Source organism: Glandiceps talaboti, chromosome 12, assembly GCF_964340395.1.
Source record: "Glandiceps talaboti chromosome 12, keGlaTala1.1, whole genome shotgun sequence".
Lineage (NCBI taxonomy): Eukaryota > Metazoa > Hemichordata > Enteropneusta > Spengelidae > Glandiceps > Glandiceps talaboti.
In genome coordinates this window covers 9,847,165-9,872,530 of record NC_135560.1, presented here as the reverse complement: position 1 = coordinate 9,872,530, position 25,366 = coordinate 9,847,165, and the positions used below count along the sequence as shown (strand labels likewise).

The 25,366-nt window shown below is 36.0% G+C and overlaps 1 protein-coding gene across 3 annotated transcripts in view; it reads left to right on the top strand.

Moving 5' to 3' along the window:
• The window catches only part of LOC144443553 (uncharacterized), a 145,198-nt gene that overhangs the window by 11,825 nt on the left and 108,007 nt on the right, over positions 1-25,366 (top strand). For 2 of the 3 annotated variants that reach the window (XM_078133081.1, XM_078133082.1), the window contains exons 3-6: positions 6,232-6,274; positions 10,273-10,474; positions 12,725-12,778; positions 16,987-17,096. In XM_078133081.1, coding sequence (XP_077989207.1) covers positions 6,232-6,274; positions 10,273-10,474; positions 12,725-12,778; positions 16,987-17,096 — 409 coding nt within the window. The remainder of the gene's footprint in view (positions 1-6,231; positions 6,275-10,272; positions 10,475-12,724; positions 12,779-16,986; positions 17,097-25,366) is intronic. The other variant, XM_078133083.1, reaches the window with a different exon arrangement.

The following is a 25,366-nucleotide window of genomic DNA, read 5'->3' as shown; positions in this document are numbered from 1 at the left end:
ATTACCCTTCTATTATGTGGCCGTTTCAAGGCAACCTAAATGTATTCATTATTAACGTTGCTATATAAACATTATAATCATCTACTGTAAAAATAATATATTTACAATTTGTTGGGCATTTCATTTCCTCAAAGTTGTGATTATATAAACAAGAAATACTGGGAGTGTAAAATTTTCTTTTAATTATTTTCACAGGCGTTTGATAGCCCAGAGACTTGGCTACTTGACTCAGTGTACTGAGTCGTCAACATGGTGAATAGCATAGTCAAGACAAACAGCCAAGTCTCTGAGCTATATCAATGAATAGAAAAACAAGTGGTATAGACAGCAATAGATACAACAGATTTGGATGTTAAGATAGTCAACAAAATATATGTATAACCGTCAATAGATAAACCAGTGGTAGATATGGTGTGAGGAATTTTTCTAAGGGTTTCAGAACTGTACTAGTATAGATACTACCGTACTCGTGGTATCGAATCATCTCTTTACCACAGATCTTGAGATTTGATGCCACAGATAGCACTAGACTACTATTTTGGTAGTTCAGATCTACCCATCATTTTGAAACATCTCTTCACAGATCTTGGGATTTGATACCATGGATAGCACCAACTACTATTTGGTAGTCCGGATGCTACCATACCCGTGGTATTGCATCGTCTCGTTACCACACATCTTGAGATTTGATGTCATGGATAACACTAGATTACTATTTTGGTAGTTGAGATCTACCCATCGTTTCAAATCATCTCTTTACCTCAGATCTTGAGAGTTGATTCCACAGATAGCACTAGACTAGAACTGTACAAGACAGGGGGAAATATGGCAAAGCTAATGAGTTTGTTGAATAAGTAAAGTTCAGTCCAACTACAGAGAATACACACTTAATGGGATGACCAGAACTTGATGAGATGTGTACAGGTTTGATATAAAATGACAAGAACTACAGTGGTTGAAGCGTAGAAGTAAAAACTTTTAAATTCAACTGCACTGAGAGAACGTTCTTGTCATTTTATATCGAACTTGTAAAGCTAACACTTTCGTCTACCATGGTTTTAATGGGGAAACCCTGTTAAACCGGAATCAGTTTTGTCTTTAAATTTGTAAATGAAAATTGCTGCTCACAGAGGTAAAATATTCTTTGGAAGTAAATCCCTAAAAATGTTTACTGACACCTTGTTGACACCATGAGGGGTGTACTACAAATGAGTTATATGATGTGTTAGACATCCCTTAACAAAAATATAGTTGCAGCCCACAGACTTGGCTTGATCATTTCTTTATGAACTTTTGGAGAATGACCAAGGCATGTCCCAAGGCTAATATGGTTGTGAATCTTTAATTTATGTGTTTTTCTTGTTTTTGTTCTGGCTATTTAAAGTTCCCAGTGTGTGTAGCCAGGAAACCCTGTTTTATGCCGAGTAATGAAAATATCATTACTGAGATTTTCCCCTTCCGAATACTAAGAATGTAGAAACCTTAGAGCAAAACACTGGTGTTTATATGAACATTTCACAAAATCTCTTCGTTTTGATACCAAGAATGTCAAAACCATAGTAGGACATAGGTGTTTGAATACAAATTTCATAAGATCCCTCCCTTCAAGGTTCTAAAACCATAGCAATACACAGGTATTTTGTATGGCTTCATCAGTTAATTCACGTAGCTGGTCACAGTTTATTGGCGGTGACAGAACTGTTCTAAATGTGAATACAACATTGAAGAGAACAAACAGAAAAACTAAACAAGCATAAAGTGGTATTGAATACATAGCAAAGTAGGTGTGGATACTAGGAGTGGTATACTTTACTTGTAAAACCTAGCAACCATTTCTACTTTTTGTATTGTTGCCACCATTTGGTGAATCTAGAACAAACTTGAAAGTACACTTATAAGCAGGTAACCAGTTGTCAAGTACACTTCAGACTAATGAGAGTAACACTATTATGGTCAACACAGGTGTAATAAAATGGGATGGTATCTATGTTACCTTGACCGTCTAATTGTTGAAATCACAAGCCAAGGATATCTAAAGTGCCAGTCTCTTTGAACGGCAGCTTTTTTTTTTTTCTGGCTAAATGAGCCATGAAAATTTAAAGTGGTGCAGTCTGAAAATACAGTCTTTTTGGATGTTCAAGTCATTGTACAGAATACTAGTACTCTAAAATAAAGACAAATCCAAAGTCGATACACCATGGTATATACGGTTTAAAGTATGTACAGAATGATAGAATATTGTGTCTTTTGAATGCCTTCAATTCAAAATAGAACACGGCGGTCGAATTATTCCTGCATGCCTATAGTAATGCATGTGTAGCGTGTGGATCAGAAGTTAAAATGTCGACCAAGAAATTGAATAGTCGTCATTTTAATGACAAACCTAGGTGGTAGAAATCTATTACAGGTGTTGAGAATTGAAACTAATATTTCATATGTCTTTTTTTGAATATATTCCAATGTGTTTTGTTGATGTTGTGTTGAACTCTGTGTTTTTGCTACGGTTGGGGAACCCCGGTAACAGAGCGGGGAAAAAGGGGTAAAAATGGCAGTGTTTCCCCAAAGTTACAACTGTTGACATCAGACTGTCAACAATGGAACTTGTAACAAACAGGGAAAGTAAACAAATATTTGGATTAATAACACTTGGCTCAGCATGTTGGAACAGCAGGACTTGTATTACATATTGTGGTTTGATAACAGTTTTATGGCCTCTTTATGTGTACATATTGCAAGGGGAGCTAGAAATTTGTTTGTGTAGGCAAACTGTTATGTAAAGTGGCCATAAAACTGTTCTTATCAAATGATAGAGTGTCTGTACTTCCAATATATGCTAATATGCCAAGTGTTATTAATCCAATTTAGTTGATCACTTTCCTGTTTGTAACAGGTTCTGTTTGTCCACGGTCTGATGTCCGGCAGTTGTACCTACTACTGCCCTTAGCAAAAACACTGTTTGAACAGTGAACACCAAGCTCATAATATTAGCACAGCTACATGTACCACAGAATGATCACCATAGGTGTTGGAGAAAGAGAATCCACTGTCTATGTGAGCACTACTCCTAAAAGAACTTTGACATAGCCGTCTTTGTTCTACCTGTATGTATTCAAAACAAATTGTATGACATATTCACACTTCTACGTCACAGGTCATTTACTTGGCTATACACAGTAATTTAGTGTCATCGCCTTTAACTGGTGTTATTGTATTCACTGAGAGTGTCTGTCAGAAAAAAAAACCCTAGAGAAAATATTACTGCTAAACCAATGTAGAAATGTTCTTCGTCAGGCTAAAACAAACCTGTCATGCTTTAGTTCATATCAAATATTATTATAACCATACACATTGGTTCGAGACAACACCTATGTTTAATATAATGTAGACCTGTATTAAACACAGCCGTGTTTGTAGACCAGTCAGTCGTAAAGGGGGCGTTGTCAATAAGACATAGAATTAGAGACTGCTAACAAGGGATTGTCACCCAGGTCACAGACATACTTATTAAAGATTCCAAGCAGGTATTGAAAATTCCTAAGTCTCCAAAGTCCTTTATTTAGCAAAATCGATTCTAAAGTACGTTCACTTTACTTAGATTTAAAGGCAGCTCAGGATATAGGATCAGTGTATTTCATTCTTGTAATTTATAATGGTGGTGGATTAGGGTAGGTGATTATATTCTGATGTAAGTTGATCTGTGCTACATGTATCTGCAACTTGTTAGGTAGTAACATTGCAGTGAAGTAGGTAAAATCTATCTGAGATCCCCAAAGTATTTTTACAAATGTACCAAGGTTCCCCACAAACCACAAAGGCAAGCAGGAGAAGAGTGAGACTGCGTGCAATTAAAAAACTGGTGCTCTGACATCAGGAAAAGTATAATCAGAGTATGGTTAAGTTTATTAGAGGTGCAGAGGGATGAGTGGAGAACCCCACCCTCACCCCACCCCCTTCTCCATACAAAAAATATTTGGTACAAGTGATGGAAATCTGTGCCAGCTTTTTCACACTTCTCAACTTTGGTACAGGGTTCCCAAACTTTTGCAAAAATGTGCACTAGTGTAGTACCTGATGACCAAGAAAGAGGATTAAGTTATCACTGATAATCTAATCTGCACCTAATCTAACTTCTTACCACAAGATGTACATGTAATTCATACCCAGAGTTTTACAACCAGTAGTTTTGTTTGTGGACATAGCTCTTAATTTGTAAAATAATGTCCCTGTTAGTGTGTATTGTATTAAAATGTCATGCCTTTAGCTCTAAATGTGCATTTTAAGGTAACACTGGAGGCTAGAGATTTATACAAAGTTACAGAGATCTTGTTCTCACACTTCAGGCTAGACTTTTTTTATACACAGTTCAAAGATCGCTTCTCCTTAATCACCAATTTAATCAAAGTGGATGCTGACAGGAAGCCAAAGCAAACACATAAGTAGAATCTGATTGGTATTTTGTCACCAAATAAAGAATAGCCTTGTCACTTTCATTAGTGGATGTCATTGAAGACTACGAAAGTCAAACAAGAACTATTGCTAGAGTAGTGAATAGCTGCAAGGGTGAAAGAGGTATACACATTGAGATGTCAGTACTTCTTGTCAACAAACTTAGCTTGGGGTCGTAATAAATCTGTTATTGAAAACTTGACTGTGCTGTGATCGATCAGTAGATACGACAAAGGAGATGAAATGTATAGAGCATGGTGAAAGTGAAAGAAAAGCTTAGCTTGGAGACTTAATAATATTCTATTATAAACTTATCGGTGTGATCAATCAATGAACATGACAAAGAACATGAAAATCTAATAGACCACAGTAATTGAATGAAAAACGTAGCTTTGAGTCTTAATAAATCTGTTGTAATTGGCATGATCAATCAGTCAATATGACAACACCAAATCTATAGACCACAGTCAGTTGAATGAAACTCAATTTTAAAAAACCATATATTAAACCCAGAAAACATTCAACAGAAAAACTATCCATGATTATTGTATTCAGAGTTAAAAGGATCGATGGATGATGGTATTACACATCGTAAAATGAGACAGGTTTTGCATATTATATTGTCATTGTTCTGAAGACCAGGATAGTTTGAAAGCTCAATGTTGAATTGCTTGTCTGTCATAACTTATGTCATGTATTTCAATTTGATATCACACATGTTAATATTGCAATTTCAATATCGGTAAAAACAAAAATTGAAAAAAGTTGAGGTACATGTATGTCCCAAGCTGTAGAAAAAATATATATGGACGTTCAGTCTAATGTTAAAGTGGCCACATGGATAAGGATTTGGTATTTATTTTGGATTTTTAATTTTAAAAAGTTTTATTATGGCTTCCTACTTGAAAAATAAATGTTAAATAATATTGAGTAAGTCTGTTTGTAACTCAATATATTGCAAAAAGATATGAAGTGTGTACTAAGAAGTTTTGTTATTGTACGTACAATTACAAAATTTGACACATTTATTAATATTCTGCATTCTATGGAGTTGCAAACAAGGACTTGGCATACGTTGTGTTACATTTATTTTTCAAGTAGGAAGACGTGATAAAATTGTTTTATAAATTAAAAATTCATCAATACTCAATCCTCATACATATGGCCATTTTCACAACAAACAAGCAAAAAGTGAATTTTGAGAGTTTCTCTTTATCTTCAACCGGAAAGGTACTGAACTATATATCATCCTTCACTAGCTCTGTTCCTCTGGAGTTGAATTTTAATTTGGAAGATTTCTGAGTCAAGTCTGCTCTTTCTCCCCATGTGTATAATTCTGTAGATACAATCCAAATTACTTGACGTACACAATATAAATGGCTCACACTACTTTGGATCAAGAAAGATTCATGCTGTTGACGCAAGGGATGTGAAGAGAATGAGTTATAGCATTGGCGTAAAGTGTACAGTAGTTTATGTAGTTACCAGTGCGTAGTCTTAAGTACTTCTGTAGGCTGATGTACTGCTGTCTCCTTTCTCTCTTTGTGTGTGTTTGCCATTTACACCTTTCAAGAAACATTGCAGGAGATTACTTCTTACATGTAACACCCTCTCAGAGTCTTAAACAGTGTAATATATTGATACCATTCATTGATACAACACAAAAAAAATAGACATTGCCCTCCTGCAGCAGCATAAAACATTTTACGGTCAATAAGTGCGTGATTCAAAAGGTGTTCTTTAGTTAACCCATTTTTTTTTTTCTTTTTTTTTTCTTTCTTACAGATGATAATGAGATTTATAGCTGGGGGAATGGCAACAGTGGACAGTAAGTAGGTCTCTCAATGTCTTCTTTCAAAACAGTAACAAAGATTTCACACCGTAAAGTATTCTACTATAGTGTTCGTAGTCTGTGCTTTTGGAGACAGAAGCAGTACAGCTTTGAGAAAGGCAAATGATATATTTTGTCTGTCTTCACGCTCAGATTCAGTGATTTTATTGTATTGATACTGTGTTGTGAATAGATTGTGGAGATGGACTGTGCAGTGTGATGGCAAAAGTTTTTTTTGTTAAAATGAAACATGGTCCCCTTTATTTAAAGTGACTATGTGGATGAGGATTTCGTAATTATTTTGGCGTCTTACTTGAAAAATGAATGTGTAGACCAAGTGTGTGTTTGTAACTCAATACATTGCTAATAGTACATCAATAACAAACATTTTATATATTGAAATGTATTAATCTTCTGCAATTTATTGAGTGACGAACAAGGACTTGGTCAACGTTGTTTCACATTTATTTTTCAAGTAGGAAGCAATGATAAAATTGTTTTATAAATTAAAAATCCAAAATAAATACGCCAATCCTCACCCATATGGCCACTTTAAAGACCTAGGTGGGTTATTTTGTTGCTTGCGGTCCAAGTAGAATATGGTCAGATTGATACTGGTCATCATTAAATGTATAACTGTCATTGTACTGTGCAGTATGATAATTTCTGTACCCCCCCCCCCCCCCCCCCCAAAATCAGGCATCAAGTGATAACTATTTCTAAAGACATTTATTACATTGCACATGAGTTTTGTAAAGACTACTGGGTACCAAGGAATGTCCAGACGTAAAGAATTGTTTATATATACTCAAGTTGAGTAACAAAGTCACAAAGCCATTTGTTTAAAGGTAAATGTTACACTTTAATAGTGATAGAATTGATTGTTATTGGTAAACCAAGCCTATCAGTATCTACTTTGTGTATGTCCTTGGAGGATTTCACCTCCCGGGATGTACTATTAGTGATATAGCCATATATCCCTAAATGAGTTCCTGGGCTAAGTTGACGTTAAGGATTCCATAGCATGTGTCCATTCTGATCAAAGCAGCAGCAATCACCCGGAACAAAACAAAACGACACAAAAGAATGGAAATAGAGGTAAATAAAGCACCTAGCCACTTTCACCACATCAGATTTTAATCAGATGTATCCAGACAAAATCTTACCACAGGGGTCAGGAGGAATATATTAAAATCGATGCAAAGTTGATAAACTCTGATAAGACAGTGATACCGGTTCGAAATAGGAAAAGACAGTCAGAGGAAACAATAGTTATGATGGTAATATTTGAAACTTTATTTGAAATTTAGAGAAAAATAAGAAAATATTAGAAATCTGGAAAAATCATGATTTTTTTTGTTCCTCTTTACCTCTGTGGTTTCACTTCACTGATCAAATAACTTGTTTTCTGTGCAAGAGTTTACATTAAACTAATAGTGTGTACTCAATGTATCACTAGGGCAATTGTGTGTGTTTTGGAGAGAATCTCAACAGCTGAATAAGTAGAAAGAAAGAGAATATCACTTTAACTTTCGTTTGTGTATATTAACTGTAACTATAACAGGTGTTTGTTGACAAATAACAGCAGTAATGTAATGAACAATTTGCAACTATTGTACAGGAGAACATGAAGTCATCAGCATACAAACTAAAAGTTGGATTAGATACACTGTTTGCTGTATTAAAACAGGGTAAAAGGATAGCTATGTCAACTGAAAAATAATGAGTCTATACATAGAGTTATGTTGGACAGTGTTTTTGCTAGGTTGGGGAACCTTGGTAACAGAAAGGGGGAAATATGGTAAAACTGGCATAGTTTCCCCTATACATTATACCATAATATTGATGGGAAACTTTGGTAAAATGACAGGGGAACGCAGGTACAATTTATTTGATATGTTTATGTTGGTTTCCAAGTTGAGGATAATATGGTCCCCCCCCCATACAACTTTAAGTCGTGTACAGTTATATAACCTGTGTTGTAGACAAGCCTTCTTACAATCGTCAGGTGTTAAAAGTTATGTTAACAATGTCTAGACAAGATATCAAAATAAGCCTGCTTCAAGGCTGTGTGATTATAATAACTAAAGCTGTTCTAGTATGTAACTAGTACCAGTCTTGTACTCAAATATGTTCTCTAATAGTAATAGCCCAGAAACTTGGGTATCTGACTTGACAGATTGACTTGACAGTATAGCCCAGAGACTTGGCTATCTGACTTGACAGATTGACTTGACAGTATAGCCCAGAGACTTGCCTATCTGACATGACATACTTGACAATATACTATAGCCCAGAGATTTGACCAGCTAACTTGACATACTGACTTGGCAGTATAGAATGACATTTTCAAGCCAGATATGTAAACCAAGCAAATTCTGTAAAACTGTATTCAGTTGCTAACTCGGTAGATGTATTATGAAAACAAACTTCTGGTAAGCATTCAAAATAGTAGTAAACAAGCCATGGCTATCAAGAAGTCAAACATTGATAATTTACCAGAGTGTGCCACCCTGATTACAAAAATGTTGGTACTGACTTAGCAGGATCCAGTATATAGCAATTTATTGCCAGCCTGTGGGCTAGTGTTCTTTACCAGTAATTCTCAGGCACCATCAACATTATGGTAAATAGTGCCAACCCTGTGGCTGGCAATAAATTGCGATATTGCCCCTCATTTGCGTATGTTATTAATGTTAAAGTATGACATGCAATACATGGTAACTGTTTATAATCAGGTAACTTGATAACTTTTGCTCATTATATATCATAATACATCACAACACCGGTGATATATTTGAATCAAATCATCTTTATTTAGGGTATATGCATATATAATGTGTATGAAATATTAATCATCAAACTAATCACGTATTTAAAATCAACATGTACATGTTTCTCATATATGTTTTATGGAAGGATTCTCTTCATATGGAAAAATATACAAGCATGTTGGAATTCTCCATCTGTATATGTAATCGCCCTATCTGGTTCATTTAAAGTTTGTCTTCCACTTTTGATTGAGAAACAGACATGGTTTGAACAAATTACTTGTCTTTCTTCAGTGTCTAACTGGATTTGACAGAGTGATCCAAATATGCTGGAGGTGTTGAGTAAAGGTTAGCTTTTATATATGTAAGTTCAGGTGTGAAAGTACTTGTCAGTTATGTACATCTAACTGTCCACCTTCTGTGATAATGTCACTGTAAGTGATGGATAGTTGACTTTGCTGTGCATGGTCTCCAATAGCCCCCCCCCCCCCCCCCTTCGTTCATGTTTTGTATGTTGTGAACATACAGTTTACAACCAAAACAATTGTTTTTTGCATAGTTTTATCCTGCCTGGTGTTCCTCAGAAAGTTATTGATTCATGTTGGCTGAAAGTTTGTCAGATGTCAAGTTTGTGTCATTTGACAATGATTTGTTCTTTGAGTTGGGTCGAGCTTTCAACATTCATTGTGTACACTGTTTTGGACAGTAATTCTGTTTTATTTATGTTATGTATCTCCTGAAATAAAGATGATGCGTGTTATCATTGCAAACTATTCTCTTTCTTTGTTCTTTCTTAGTTAGATAAAGGGGTCCTGTCAATATGAGTCAGAGATGAGTAATAATCAGCCCTTTATATCACAAGTATTTTCTAGCTGAATGAAGAAAAATATTGGGGAATAATATAATTGTACTAGCTTGATTTCAGAAAAAAAATTGGAAAAGTAAAGGCATTTTTAAATTTTGAATTTTGTAAATTTGGGTTTGAACCTTCAGGTTCAGTGTAAAAATTAAGCAATTGTTGACATGTTCAGTGGAACTCTGTAACGTGTAACTTATAAGTTTTTAGACAAAAAGGAATGTCACGTCACTGTGTCCTCACTGGCCTGATCTATGAAATGGGGATGAGTGGTGTGTCTGAGGGTGTCCCATCATCCTTGCAGGATAGTAACTTTCCTATAAATGGTGTATTTGATTAAACTTTGTATGTTTTTTCTTGTCTAACAGATTGGGCTGTGGTGACAGGGAGACCCATACAGAGCCACAACGTGTAAAGCTGTGTGACCGACCAGTCAAGGTTAAAGGTGTAGCATGTGGGAGTAGGCACACAATTGTGTGGCTAGAAAATGGCAAGTGTTACAGCTTTGGTAACAACTACAATGCACAGCTGGGATATGACTTCAAGATCAAAAACTATAAAGAAAACCAGGTAAAATAGTTTTTGTCTTCTTCTTCAATGTTGTGTTCATGTATTATGATTCCAGTTGTCTGGAGTTATTGTAATATATGATGTCATTTGTTTTTAATACTGCACACAGGAGAGGTGTAGTAGCTGTGCTGCAGGGATGTGTACAGGGCTGTTACAAGATATTTTGATAGCATAGTGCAACACTAGTGCTCTGTCATCGGTTACTGTAACAGTGCTGCAGTTATCCCCAGTACAGATCCCATCATATACATGGCTGCTACATACAGGGATGCTTACACTTACAGTCCTGCCACAGTTATGTGAATAGTGCTCCTATACCTCATGAGCTGTTATCCACATCCCAGTAATTTGCTGCAAGAAGGGCTGCTGCAGGGCTGTTTGCTAACGTCTCTGAGTCAACAGTTGGCATTTGTATAATCTCTCAGTTATATGCACCAAAACATCCCTGCAGGGGTTCGAAGATGCATTTGTCCATGTTCTTTCTTCACAGCACATTAGTATTATTTCACCCTCTCTGCTTTACAGCTGAGAGACTGCATAGGTATAACCCAGCAGCAATAAGTTTCTGAGATATTTGTTGTTTACAATTCTGATACCTGTAGTGATTTAGAGCTGAGATTGTCTGATTTAAATCCAGAGAAAAGGATTCAGTTTTGCTTTATTTACAGTGTGTCATGTTTACCTATGCTAAATATATAAGAAGGTATTATACCCCCAAACATTTGTCTTCATTCAGCCTAGGAAAATATGAGTGAACTAAGGGGTCTTGTCACTACAAGTTGCTAGACGAGTATTGATAAACCTTTAGGACCAAGTACTTTCCGGCTGAATGAAATAAAATATTTGGGAATAATATAATTATACATCCGTTTGGTACAGACCTACTTCAACAAAATAAAGTAATCCATACAGTCTCATTGCAGCTGTAAGCGCATAGGATTAAAGCATTCACAGTGCAACCTCTATCCTACCAGGTGCCTAGTGATACGGTTGGGGTTAGTGGGGCACAATTATGATCACAATCTTGCCCATGGACCTTAGCCAGGTAGAAACAATGGCAAGGCTTGAACCAACAACTTACAGATTCCAAACTGATCATTCTTAACCATTTGACCGAATCCTACCATGTTTGTCGAGGTATGGAGGTATTTCAGCTGATCCTTTGTGTACAGTTTCCTCCTTACAAACAGTAGTTCTACCCAGGATATGGATGCAGTTTAGTTCTTTGTATTGTTAGATATTATCATCATAAAATTCACTGATATGTTTGAACATGCATCAGCTATGAGTTTGACAAGATCTTGATTCCGACTTTGAATGTATTACATTCCTTGATTCAACATTTTTAACCCTACACAGAGGATTTGTCAGCAATGTAAAAACTGTGTGTGATAATAGAAGCAAGGTGTGGCTCTTTCTCAGTAACTTCTGTCTGAGCTGTATGTATTCTGAGAAAGATTTAAAATGTACAAAATCTACAGGGAATGAGTGAATACTTTACTCACAATCTTGTCATTACCATCTACATCTCTAACTCTGGAATTAAGTTAATTTCTAACACCTGCTAGGGAATCTAGGAACTATTGCTTAAAAGTGTTTTTTCTTTTTTCTTTTCATACACATCCACTTTTCTACCTTCTTTCACTTGCATGAACTGGTATAACAGATATCCCCACTTTGTCTTGGTGCATGTTGTACAGTGAAAATCATGAAACCTGAAAGAAAACATAGTCTGGCTCGACAAAAATCTGACCGACATTGCTACATTTTATTGTTTGGCCAGACAAATGTCTCAAAGATGATGGTAAATCTTATCATTTGGTGCAGCAAAAAATCTAATTAACAATTCCTCATGTTATTATTTGCCATAAGAATTGTAGTATAATACTATAGTTAGATTTAGTTAATTGAATGTCTTAAAAATATCAGAATGAATACGCCAAAGTTATGTTTACCTTCATGCGTTGTCCTTGTACATTTAATTAACGTTACTGATAACGGCAGCTCACTGTCAGCGCAAAGAAAGTGTAGCTATGTTTAAGATATATGTCGTGCCAGACAATTAAAGAAACAATCTTGGTTAGATTTTTGTCGAACCAAATGATAAAATGTAGTAGTAAGATGTTTCTATTTGTTTGTCCAGCCAGGGAACATTTTGTGTCAGGTTTCGTGATTTTTGTTGTAATTTCTTATGTGTCATTTTCTGAACCATGTCTTTCTTGTCTCCCATGTTTTTTTTTCATGTTGCAGGTGTTGCCACATGTACTGCTGTATCATAAAGATAAGGGCAGATATTTGGATGAGGTATCTAGTACTAAGTAAACATGCCAAATTTAGGGTTGGTTAATTGTAGCTTGGGTAGATCTTGCATCTTGTTTAAAGGCAGAAAAAAAAAAGCAAGCGTAGATGTCTGTTGTCATAACACCAGTCAGTCACTGTATTGGAGATGTTGTGGTATAGAAACTAGATTTGCTAAAATATAACTTAAATCATAATAATTTAGTCAGGATGAGTGACATTTGTGCAATGGAATGACCCAGGAGTCATTCACTTATGGGATTACTGAAAGCTCTGCTGAAAGCTTAACTCCCCCCCCCCCCCCCACACACACGGCCAGACTTGTCTTTTAACCAAAATTGTGTATGGCATCATTTGAACTGTATAGTAGTGAAATAGAATTCCACAATGGCTTCAGGATTTCCATAGATCAAACCACTGTCTCTCTATCCTGTGATAAAGGGATTGAAAATGGACTTTTTTGAGTGTCAAGACGAAGATCTAGATATGTGCATCAAATATGATTGGAAGGCAAAAGTTACTGTCTGTACAAGATTTGAAACTAAATTTTTGGTTTGAGTATAGCAATTCATATAAAATTATGATAGAACTGACTTGACCTTTGACCAAGTAATGTCATTGGTATAGTTCAACACTAGAGGGAGCCATTCACTAGACAGGTCTGTTACAGCAGATATGCTGAATTCATAAAAATTATCCATTCTTGCAAACCACCTAGAGCACATCTTTCTGATGAAAGGAATGAAATACATAAGTGGATACGTTTGGACAGTGTCATAAAAAGGCCTATAGTTTATGATGTCGATATTATCAGATAAATCCAGCAGATATTGCAACGTATCCATTTACAGTGACTGACAACATTAAAGTAAAAACATTAACCCAGTTTAAGCTTTGCCATTTCAGATTTCATAACTCACAGTTTATATGTTAACGTTGTAGCTTTTGCCATCGGGATAAAGTTGTTGTAACGGGTGCATGGTATGGTAGCATTGTGGCTCACTCCTAACAACCTTTCCAAACCTATCCCAAATGATTCCGATGTAGAGTGTGTCCGGATCATTAAACTTAACAGTGGGAATGTAAACTTTATAAAGGGACACACAAGGTTCACTAACCACATAGGTGTTATTTATTAATCTAATTTTATTTTTAAAGGCAACAGGTTAAAGAATCACTATATAAGTGACCCCCTATTCCTCACCAGTTTACCGTTAGTTCAAGTTGCTATGTATTCAGTGCTACAGTACAACAGATTGCCAATGCCTTCACCAGCACTCACATTTGACTGTCGCACAGAATTGATGAAATCACAGAGTACTTTGTAATATACATGTTATGCAAATATTGATGGTTTAATATCAAGGTCTTTTGCTCTGGAGTGCATTCGTTCACGTTACGATTTGATGTACGTGCAAAAAGTGGAGCATCATATTTATAATGCAGTACATTAGTTTTATACCAATAAACCAACCAGCTTTCTTTAGTACAGTGTGCCAAGTTCATTGCTATGTGGTGTAAAATTGTGGCCAAGTACAGCTGGTTGATTCATTGAATATTACATCATTGATTGACAAAGTTGTCTTGTTTTATCGTTACTATACTTTTGATTTGAAGAACATGGCAAATTAAATATGGGTGGTGGTGGTTGCCGCGTTACTGTGGAACAACATAGTAACAACACAGTAAACTGTTTTACTGTAACACTGCATAGGAGCTTGATATCATAAATATATTTTGTAACTTCTTCCTTTTTAGCATTTTTGCTGACAGTCTTGTTCCTATAACATCATTGCCTGAGATGTTAACACTGTTACAAGCAAAACATTGAAAAGAATATCATGTAATGTTAATGTTCCAAAAATATTGTATTTTTTGAGGTGTGATGTTTTAGAAACAAGACTGAAGTCATAATAGCTGTAATGTTAAAATTATGAACTTTTCGTATCTATGCAAAAGTCAACATAGTCTTGAAGGAAAATATATGAATCTTTGTAAATGCTATTTTATGTTGTTTTATCCGTCAAAAAAAAATCTTCATTATCGCCGTGACAACATGTAATCACAACATGTTTGTACAAATTTAAATTTGTATTTAGAACCCTTTTGTGTCGTCATTTTGTTTAGGTCTTTTGTAGTATCTTGAATACCAAATTGATATTCCAATTTCAACGAAAAATATATAAGATGTATGCAAAAAGTTACAGCTAATGTGAGTTTTTAGTAGAGCTTTGATTTTTACTAACAGTTTTCTTATAGCTTGCTATCTAACAGTACATGCTGAGATGACAATACCTGTAGAGTACTGATCTGAGTAAAATAGGTTGAAAATCTAACAGCGGTGTGTTTTGATGCTGATTTGATGTTTGCATGTACTTTTGCATTGCATTGTTACTCAGTGCAGTGATTATCAGTCATGTTGTTTGCTTTGTATGAACAGGACATTGAAAACAAAAAAAGCTGTTCATGTTGTGATGTTGTGAATAGAATGCATGTCTTTGTTTTTGAATTTGAATATTTTATTCAGGACTTTTTATTGTTTGTTTGGGTTGATATGTGGATGGATCAGCAACTGTGAGCAAAAAACAAAAGAAAAACAATTGTCAGATATATAGCTAGAGGGCAGTATTCACTTTTTTGCATGTATCGGTACAATTTTTTTTTTTTTTTACTATTGCCTGTTGGGGGCAGTGTTCAATCATAACGTACACTGTCTGATTCAGTCAGTCTATGTGGTCAGAAGAACAAACAAATCATATTCCAGTAATATAAACCCTCGACTTCCTGGATAACCATGAGATCCATCTGGCTTTAGAAACTCGTATTTATGACAGAGAAATAAAGCTACACAATAACTGAATCTGAAGATGGCCACCACCAGATGCCCTCTCCTTCGGCAGCACATTGTTTAGCCATGAGAATGTAGGCAGCCATAAGCAATTAGAAAATATGGTAGTATTGCAGTCTTATGTTTAATATAGACATTTTTTATGTCTCTAATGGGCCTGTAATCCCCCCGTGTGTGTGTACATGGCACCGTAGAAATACCCCCGATTAGTTAAGTGAATTCAGAATTTGAAACGAGTTCATCTGCAGTCCCTAGAGAGATTGGAATTAGTGGCACAACTGACACAAATCCTTGCTGGAGTTTGGTCTAGCGATTAGCTGGACTAATCCATATCAATTCCTGCCACCAGGGAGTAATTACCAAGTTCCTTATGATCACCACTAAATAGGAAATACCATATTTCATTAACACAGTAATTCAGCAATACTATTCAAAGCAACCATTATTTTCCATAATTATATCTTCAAAACGCCATTTATTTTGATTTCATTTCATTATCCGTCCTTGACTGTGCGCCCCAATTTTCAAAATTGCAAACCAAAATACATACGATCTCATCAAGGAGTTCCCCAGAGATCGATGGCAAGATTTCATATTTTTGTTGCTATTTCCTTATTTCTAGGCAGGATTTAAAATTGCTCAAGACTTTAGGATATCCTGTGTGAACCTGGCCCATATTCTGTTAGGATTTTTGGCACTGCTAATGGGGGTCCCGATGGACTGATTTTGAAAGTTGTACATTATCTGTCGCAAAGTTAAGATTAACCTTTAATAACCTTGGCATTAAAAAAATGGATTGAAATTGTCTACTAAAGTACATTATTCAAATTCAACGACAATGGTTATAGTCAAAATTGGGGCAAGTGACACATAATTTTGTTGAAATAGTACAAGATATGTGGAAAAACATGTTTGTACTCTTCAGCAGTATGGTATTATGGAGATAATATTGATAGGAATCTCGTAAGCTTTTTCCAAGAAATGTCCTTCAAAATGTACATCAATTACACAAATAGAAGCCCCCCTCCCAACTGGGAAAAAATACATCTTCTGTGATTGGGTTGGGAAAAAGAATGTGTTTGACATTTGGTTAGTAATGGACAAGGAAGTGATCAGTTAGGTTTTTTTGTGGGTGGGTGGGTGGGTGGATGGATGGATGGGTGAGTGAGAGTGAGTGAATGAGTCTGTCTCTGTCTGTCTGTCTGTCTGTCTGTCTGTCTGTCTGTAAATGTACGTACATGGATGAATGTATGAATATTGATTATGCAAGGTCACATTGAGTTGTAGTACATTCCCTTAGTTGATACCTTCCCCTAGCAATCTACACACAGTTGTAAATCACAGAGGCTTTTCTAAACTCTTGCAGGTCAAACCTCACTTGTTGCGTCCTCTCCAACACCTCCATGTCAATCAAGTAGCCTGTGGTGAGCGACACTCAATCTTTCTGTTTGACTCCGGGACCGCAGCAGGTTGTGGGTGAGTAAACCAAAGTTTTTACCGCTAATGAAAACCCTGGCAGCCAACTTTTATGAGGTCAAACTCTAGAAATGCAGCTAGATGGAAAATAAATGTATTAGCGCTTTATGATATTTTATAGAAATATAGTGTAGCCTAAAGGCTGTATTAGACTAAGTGATGAGTTGGGAACTGGGTCATGTGAGTAATCTATCGAAGACGGAGACAGGGGAGTTCTTATAAATAGCCTTGAAAAGGTGGTCAGTAAAGGTTAAGTGAGATTCTGAGGCAGTAGTAAAGTTTAAAATGATGATATGACTCGAAGTGACAAACAGTTAAAAAGTGCGTCATAAATTAACACTCCCATAACGGAAGGCAAAGTAGAGAGTGAAAGGAGTCACTGACTCTGTTAAACTGAAGGGTCATGGTCAGGGAGAGAGAGAAAAAAAATGATGCCTAGAGAAATGAACTTAAAAGTTGATAAAGTAGTCTGGTGGATGGTGATGGATAGGGATGTTTTGTCATTAATACCCGCTGTTGGCAACGTAATGGAAGACAGTGATTTGATGTGAGTTGAAAGGAGAAGGGTACTGCTTAATAGTGAAGTATGGTGATAGTGAGAAAAGGAAAGGTTATTTGTAAGTGATGAGTAATTGATGCAGACACCTTGTTTTATCTTCTGTTACAACATGTATGAATTTTAGCAATGAGAAAATACCGGTGTGAAGCTGTCACATTGATGAGTGATCACTTTGATGTCACACCTGTGATCCACACTGACATACCTAACCCACACTGACATGCCATACTATACACACATCAAAGACAGACTGTGGTATATCTTACTACAGACAAACCATACACAGTCCAACATATGACTACAGACAAACCATAGACGGTCCAACATATGACTACAGACACACCATAGACAGTCCAACACATAACTACAGACAAACCATACACAGTCCAACATATGACTACAGACACACCATACACAGTCCAGTATATGACTACAGACAAACCATACGGTCCAACATATGACTACAGACAAACCATACGGTCCAACATATGACTACAGACAAACCATACGGTCCAACATATGACTACAGACAAACCATACACAGTCCAACACATAACTACAGACAAACCATACACAGTCCAACATATGACTACAGACAAACCATAGACAGTCCAACACATAACTACAGACAAACCATACACAGTCCAACACATGACTACAGACAAACCATAGTCCAACATATGACTACAGACAAACCATACACAGTCCAGTATATGACTACAGACAAACTATAGACAGTCCAACACATAACTACAGACAAACCATACACAGTCCAACATATGACTACAGACACACCATACACAGTCCAGTATATGACTACAGACACACCATACGGTCCAACATATGACTACAGACAAACCATACGGTCCAACATATGACTACAGACAAACCATACACAGTCCAGTATATGACTACAGACAAACTATAGACAGTCCAACACATAACTACAGACAAACCATACACAGTCCAACATGTGACTACAGACACACCATACACAGTCCAGTATATGACTACAGACAAACTATACAGTCCAACATATGACTACAGACAAACCATACACAGTCCAGTATATGACTACAGACAAACCATACAGTCCAACATATGACTACAGACAAACCATACGGTCCAACATATGACTACAGACACACCATACACAGTCCAGTATATGACTACAGACAAACCATACGGTCCAGTATATGACTACAGACACACCATACATAGTCCAGTATATGACTACAGACAAACCATACAGTCCAACATATATGACTACAGACAAACCTCATATGGTGTGAAATGTTAGTGACTCCATTTCTTAATTCTTTTAACATTAATACTATCCTTCTAAGTTCTAGACTTCAGTAGTTGTTGTTGTTGTTATCGTGAGTGCTCCCTATACACATGTTTGAGGAGAAAATTAAAACAATGCCCACAATGACAAATTTCTAGAAAGTTCTTGATCTCTTTTATTCAAAGATACCAATGGAATGTCCAAATATTTAGGTGTAGTCTTGTTACATTAAACTAATCAGAAATGCCCCCCTCCCCCTCCCCCACAACACACACACACACACACACACACACATACACACACACACACACACACACACACACACACACACGAGGAGGCAATTAAAAGAGCGCCCATAGTTACAAATATTTCACTTTACCTTCCTTCATGCATGTGTGTGGGAGGGGGAAAGAGCACCTACAATGACAAATAATTCAGTTTTCCTTCCTTCACATATCTATGTGTGGGGAGGGGGGGGGGAGACAATTAAAAGAATATCCACAATGACAAGTAATTCAGTTTTTCTGCCTTCAGAAACATTTGAAAAGATGACTTTTCAACAAACAGCATGAGTAAGTCATTAAGAAAATGATCTCTAACTAATTCTTAGAAGACTGCAAGTCACAAAGTGATGCCCTACCATTGATACAAACTAAGAACACGACTGCTTCACCATCATACAAACTATCATTTCACCCTGGCATACTTCCAAGAATAAAATGATTTCTTTACATTCTCGTTAAAATTATTTCCATACTCAAAAAAGTAACAATATCAACTTGATTAAATAATTTGACGACTTCAGACCAATTGTTGAAATAATTCTTCGTGTCTGCAGGGGTTGTTTTTTATGAGACATTTGAAGTGCTGGAAGCCAGTTTGGATAACAAAAAACTAGCAAAGGATTCCGATTTGAAGTAGAGAGGCAGTTCATTATGGATTAATGCTACAGTGTTCGCAGAAAGCTTTTCTGCATTTATTGAGCATATTAAAAAACATTGGCTGACTTGAAATAATAAGATTATTTATGTTATTAATATTTTAAGACCATACATGTTCTCAAAGCTTCGTAGTAGTCCTAATTGGTACATAATAGACTTAAGAAACATACCATGGGAATTGATCAATCTGACGCAAGCATTCAAAACTAGATGACTGTGAGTAGGTTATTTCAGTATGTGTAAACTGTATAGTGTGAAGGCAGTATTGAAAACTCCAGTAACGGAGAAAGAGAAAGGTGTAAAGATTTCCATACCTTGTATCATCATTTTGACAACAGTGGGGAGAAATCTGGTAAAACCAGCAGAGATTTCAGTATCTGGTGCTATAATTTGGACTGGGTGAAATCTTTCAAAACTTGCTTAGATTTCTTGAACCGTAAATTTGGCTTAGAATCTAACAGAGGGGAGAAATCTGGTAAAACCAGCAGAGATTTCAGTATGTGGTGCTATAATGTTGACCGAGAAATAGGTGGTAGGAGAAATCATTCAAAACTTGCATAGATTTTTATATCTTGAACCATAATTTTGGCTGAGAATCTAAGCAACAGTAGGGAGAAATCTGGTAAAAACAGCAGTGATGTCAATACCTTGTGCTATTATTTTGGCTGGGAATCCTACTAATAGTGGGTGAAATCTTTCAAAACTTGGCATAGATTTCCATATCTTGAACCAAAATGTTTATGAGAACCTCAAGAAAAACCTAGGGCACAGGCAGATTTTATCAACTTTAATACCATGCACCCTTAAATATTAATGGTGTGAATATTTATGTATTATAAAATACAAACATGGGTAGCCGATTGACAAATTACCAATCTAACAAAAAGGAACGAATTTTTTATTCATCTCCTTGTACAAATAATGGAAAGGTTATTATTAGGAAGTGTAGAGGGTAAAAAAAACTACACAAGGTTTAAAAAATAAATCAAACATAGCTGTAGATCTGTTTTACCTCATAAAACTTTCAGAGGACGAAATAAAGAAAACATGTTTGTTTGTTGAAAAGGACCTAAGGGGGACGATATGAACATCCCAACAGCAATATCTTGACTCATAAAAAATATAAGCTTATAACATTGACCGTTGGCAAGTAATCATTTCAAACAAATTTTTGATGGAAATTTCATTACTAAGTCAGTGAAATTGTTGTTATAACTATCAAAAAATGATTAGTGCCTTGAAGGTACGCGTTTTTGGAATATATCAAATACCACACTGCAAGTGTATTTTTATGAAATATTTAGAAGAATCACACACGAAATAGGAGTATAAGTCCATGGTTGAATAGGATGACGAACTCATCATTCCATGACTGTTTATTCATTTCATAGAGAGTATATCTCCAAGAAGAGTCCCCTGTGACATTGGTTGGGAATTATATATTCATCATTTGGGAGCCAGTCCACAATTGGATTTGAGGCTCCAGAAATTACTTTGGTTCGCCCAAATTTGACAAGTTATTTATATTTGTAATTTGCCATGATATACGGCCATTAAATGTTCTCAATTTATTTAAAACATAATGTGTTTTCCGTCATTAATTTGACTTCATAAAACAGGAATTGGTTATGACAATGTATTGAATGGATGTCTCCAAGGAGGCTGCAAATTCAGAGGTGAAAATCACAAAATCTCTCACCTGTGTTAACTTTTTAACATTCGGGTCAGGGCGGTGCCATTTAGTATATACGATTGCAATTAGATATTCATAGCAAAAGAGTTCAAGTTGATCAATGACGTTACCATTTTTCGTGAACTATTGAATAGTTCAGAGTGCACTGAAAGTAAGATCTTTGTACATGATAGTGATTAATTGGTTTTGTACTAGTGATATGAATGAGATGCTATAATGATCACAGTCCTTTGTTCAACAATATTTCACTATGAACTACAATTCTTTGTAAATAGGGGGATGGGGGTCAGGATCGATGGATGAAAAAACAATGATTATAGTCCATAGCGCCATCTATCATGAGTGAACAAGACTGATTGTTTGCAGTCGAAAGCTCTTCTAGCTTATCAAAAGTATGTTCTTTGTATTGGTTAAAATTTTAGTACTCGTAGTCTATGGTCATTGAATATGCAATTATGTGGTATTTGGTATAGTTTCAAGTATTTAAAGTTATCGTGGCTCGTCATCATTCTAAAAAATATGACTAAGTTTGTATGGGGTTTTTGCCATCAATATTAGTTTGAAAATGATACGCATTGCGTTCAATGATTTGATATGCTCGCTAATACGCAATGAAAGTTATATTTCCGAAATACCTGAACAATTCGGGAAATGGCTGATGTCGTAGCGATTATATATCACTTTCTGTTGGATTAGCAAGTTAGGGTGTCTTCTGTTTCTGTTAGCATCATACGCCTACAACAGATAACATGGAATCATGAGACTGAGTACATAAAGACTCCCTGTATCAGTGTACAAACACAAATAGTGCAATCAATGCCAACAAATACCGTATTCATTGAGCCGATATTTTTGAAGCTGGTGAACGCATAATTTTCTACCCTTTCCATATGAATAACATAAGAAGTATGTGTCGGATAAAAAAACGGAAAGCCGTTTTTGAAAGAGAAAAAAAGCAGAGTATATCACCTGGTGATCAAGTCACTATAACTTTAAAGGGAAACGCTGAATCAACTCGTGTAGAAATTATGTAAATGTACTAGGCAACACAACACAAGACAACTCATGAATATTCAATGTTCATGTGTTCCATACTCATGAATATGCAGTGTTCAACCATTCCATATTTATGAGGCTAGCCCCCATGAGACAATGCACGGCTGCTAATAAGAGCTAAGCAATGGACAACCAATAATTTTCACTGTGTAGTTCTCAGAAATCACACACGTAATGTAAGTGAATCATAAAATGATTCTCTACAACCCAAAGTTTACAAAAATGCATCTATTTCCAGGAGTGGAAGAAGTTGAGAAAGCAAGCCATGTGTAGGTCAGGAACTCTGTTATCATCTCAGTGTGTACATTTGAAAGCACGTATTAGTCTAGTATGACTCATAGATGTATCAATGAAACTTTTAAAATCATGAAATAAAATGATATACACTTCACACAACAACACTTCGGTTGGCCTAGCATATTTTTTTAAAAATGAAAATATTTAATTTATTAAAATAGACGTCAATTTTTCTGTTAATTAAGAGAGCCGTCGCAACCCTCGACACCTTCAGAATCCATAAAAAAGTTATACTAATAGAACATTCACACATTTCAATCTGTGATACAATATGTAACCATAAAACAGTTCTGTGTCAAACAGCAGGTTCTGACATTTGTATGTCATCTCAAATGAAAAAGCATAGATCAGACGTGTAGTTCAAGTATATAATGTATAGCTCGATCACTACTATGTCATTCAGTTGTAAATGAATGCAAAATCGTTTTCTAAAATATCAACTCATAAATGCATAATATATCACTTTGATTGTGCTGCGGCTGACTGATCAAACCTCATCAGTCACTTACAAAGTGAAGTTCATATACCTCATAAATTTTATATCATCTACTACAACACTGAACCAATGATCTGCCCTCGGTTAGCTCTGTGTCATGACATCACTTTAGGTGGCAGTTGGAATTAGCCCACGACTATTCTAGCAATTGATGCCATCCCCTCTTCCTATAAAGTCATTTCTTGTTCTCAGGTGCGTTGTTTGATGCTAAATCATGACCATAACAACAAATGCTGCCATCCACTCCTCGCAAATGGTTGTTTGTCATTCGTGGAGGAGTTTGATTTTGCTAGATTTTCTAACAAATGCCTCCTCCCACACAGTTTTTCTTGGTCTCAGGTGTGTTTGAAATGCTAGATCATGACCATTCCAAAAATTGCTGCTATCCCCTCCTCTTACATAGTTGTTTCTTGTTCTTGTATGAGTTTAAGATGCTAGATCATGGCCATTGTAACAAATGTTGATATCCCCTCCAACGTGATTGTTTCTTGTCCCCAGGTGAGTTTGAAATGCTAGATCATAATTATTGTAACAAATGCTACCATCCCAAATGTTAGCTCATGACCATTTTATTGAATATCGCCCTCTCCTTCCACTCAGTTGTTTGTAAGTTTTCCTAGGCAAGTTCAAACCCCTGGGGCGGTACCAGTGGCCAGTGCTGGAAACCCCAGGCCTCATTTTAGACCCACTTTGACCAAAAATCAGTACCCCATTTTAGACCATTACAGGTTTTTAAAAGATGAAAATTTAGACCTAATAAATACACTTTCCTTAGGAGGCAAGGACAGTGGACCACATTTTAGACCAAGTAAAATTGAAAATAATACAAAGTGGACCCCGTTTTAGACTCTTCAACTCAACAAAAACAGACCCAATTTTAGATCAAAGGGCTAGAAAACGCACCCCAAAGGGCAGCACATATACGTATACTCAAATAAGGAGAGAAGCCCCGGGGTTCAAAGTATCAAACAAGACAAATAATGTCATCCCATCCTCTCGCACAGTTGTTTCTTTTTCCTCAGTGAGTTGACAACACTACATGACACTACATATCTGTTCAACAATTATCACACATCGCATATAGTGATTCAGGATGTACGTCAATTGGTCCGCAGTGTCCTGCTGACTTCAGTTGGTATTTTTAATAAGGCATTAGGAGTGTTAAAATCTCTTTATGAATTGAACATTAAGATGAGCAACAAAGATAACAGATCACCCTTATCTAACTCAGTTATAATTAGTAATAAGCAACATGGATAATTACCAACTCTGTAGTCAGTCAAATTAAGTCATATTTATTTTATAAAAACCAGCCCCCATGGACTGAATTTTAATCTGCACGACGGCTGAACTTTTTCTGTAATATCATTTCCATTGAATATTATAGTGTTCAGTGTGAGTGTATGTATGTATATGTGTGTGTGTGTGTGTGTGTATGTATGTATGTATGTATGTATGTATGTATGTATGTATGTATGTGTGTGTGTGTGTGTGTATGTATGTATGTATGTATGTATGTGTGTGTGTGTGTGTGTGTGTGTGTGTGTGTGTGTGTGTGTGTGTGTGTGTGTGTGTGTGTACATGCATGTGTGTATAGGCATGTATGTGTGCATGTATGTACACTTAACTATCAGCTTCAAATCTACACATTTCTCTAAAAAGCCCACTCAGGCATTACCATAGTCTGCAATATAAACAGTTTCGTGCTCAATTCCTGCAGAAAGCAGAAAATACAAGTCCTCATGTTACCAATGTTTGTTCTCCTACGTCGCAGGTTATTCAGTTGATATGCAAACAACAGCTTTATTTTACCCGTGAATAACATTATTGTACAGATATTTGATTGATCGCATCCTAGTTGAATGTCATATCTTAAGATATGTAATTTGACCCACATTACAGGAGAATCTGATAAACTGGAATTGGAAATTTCTTCCATG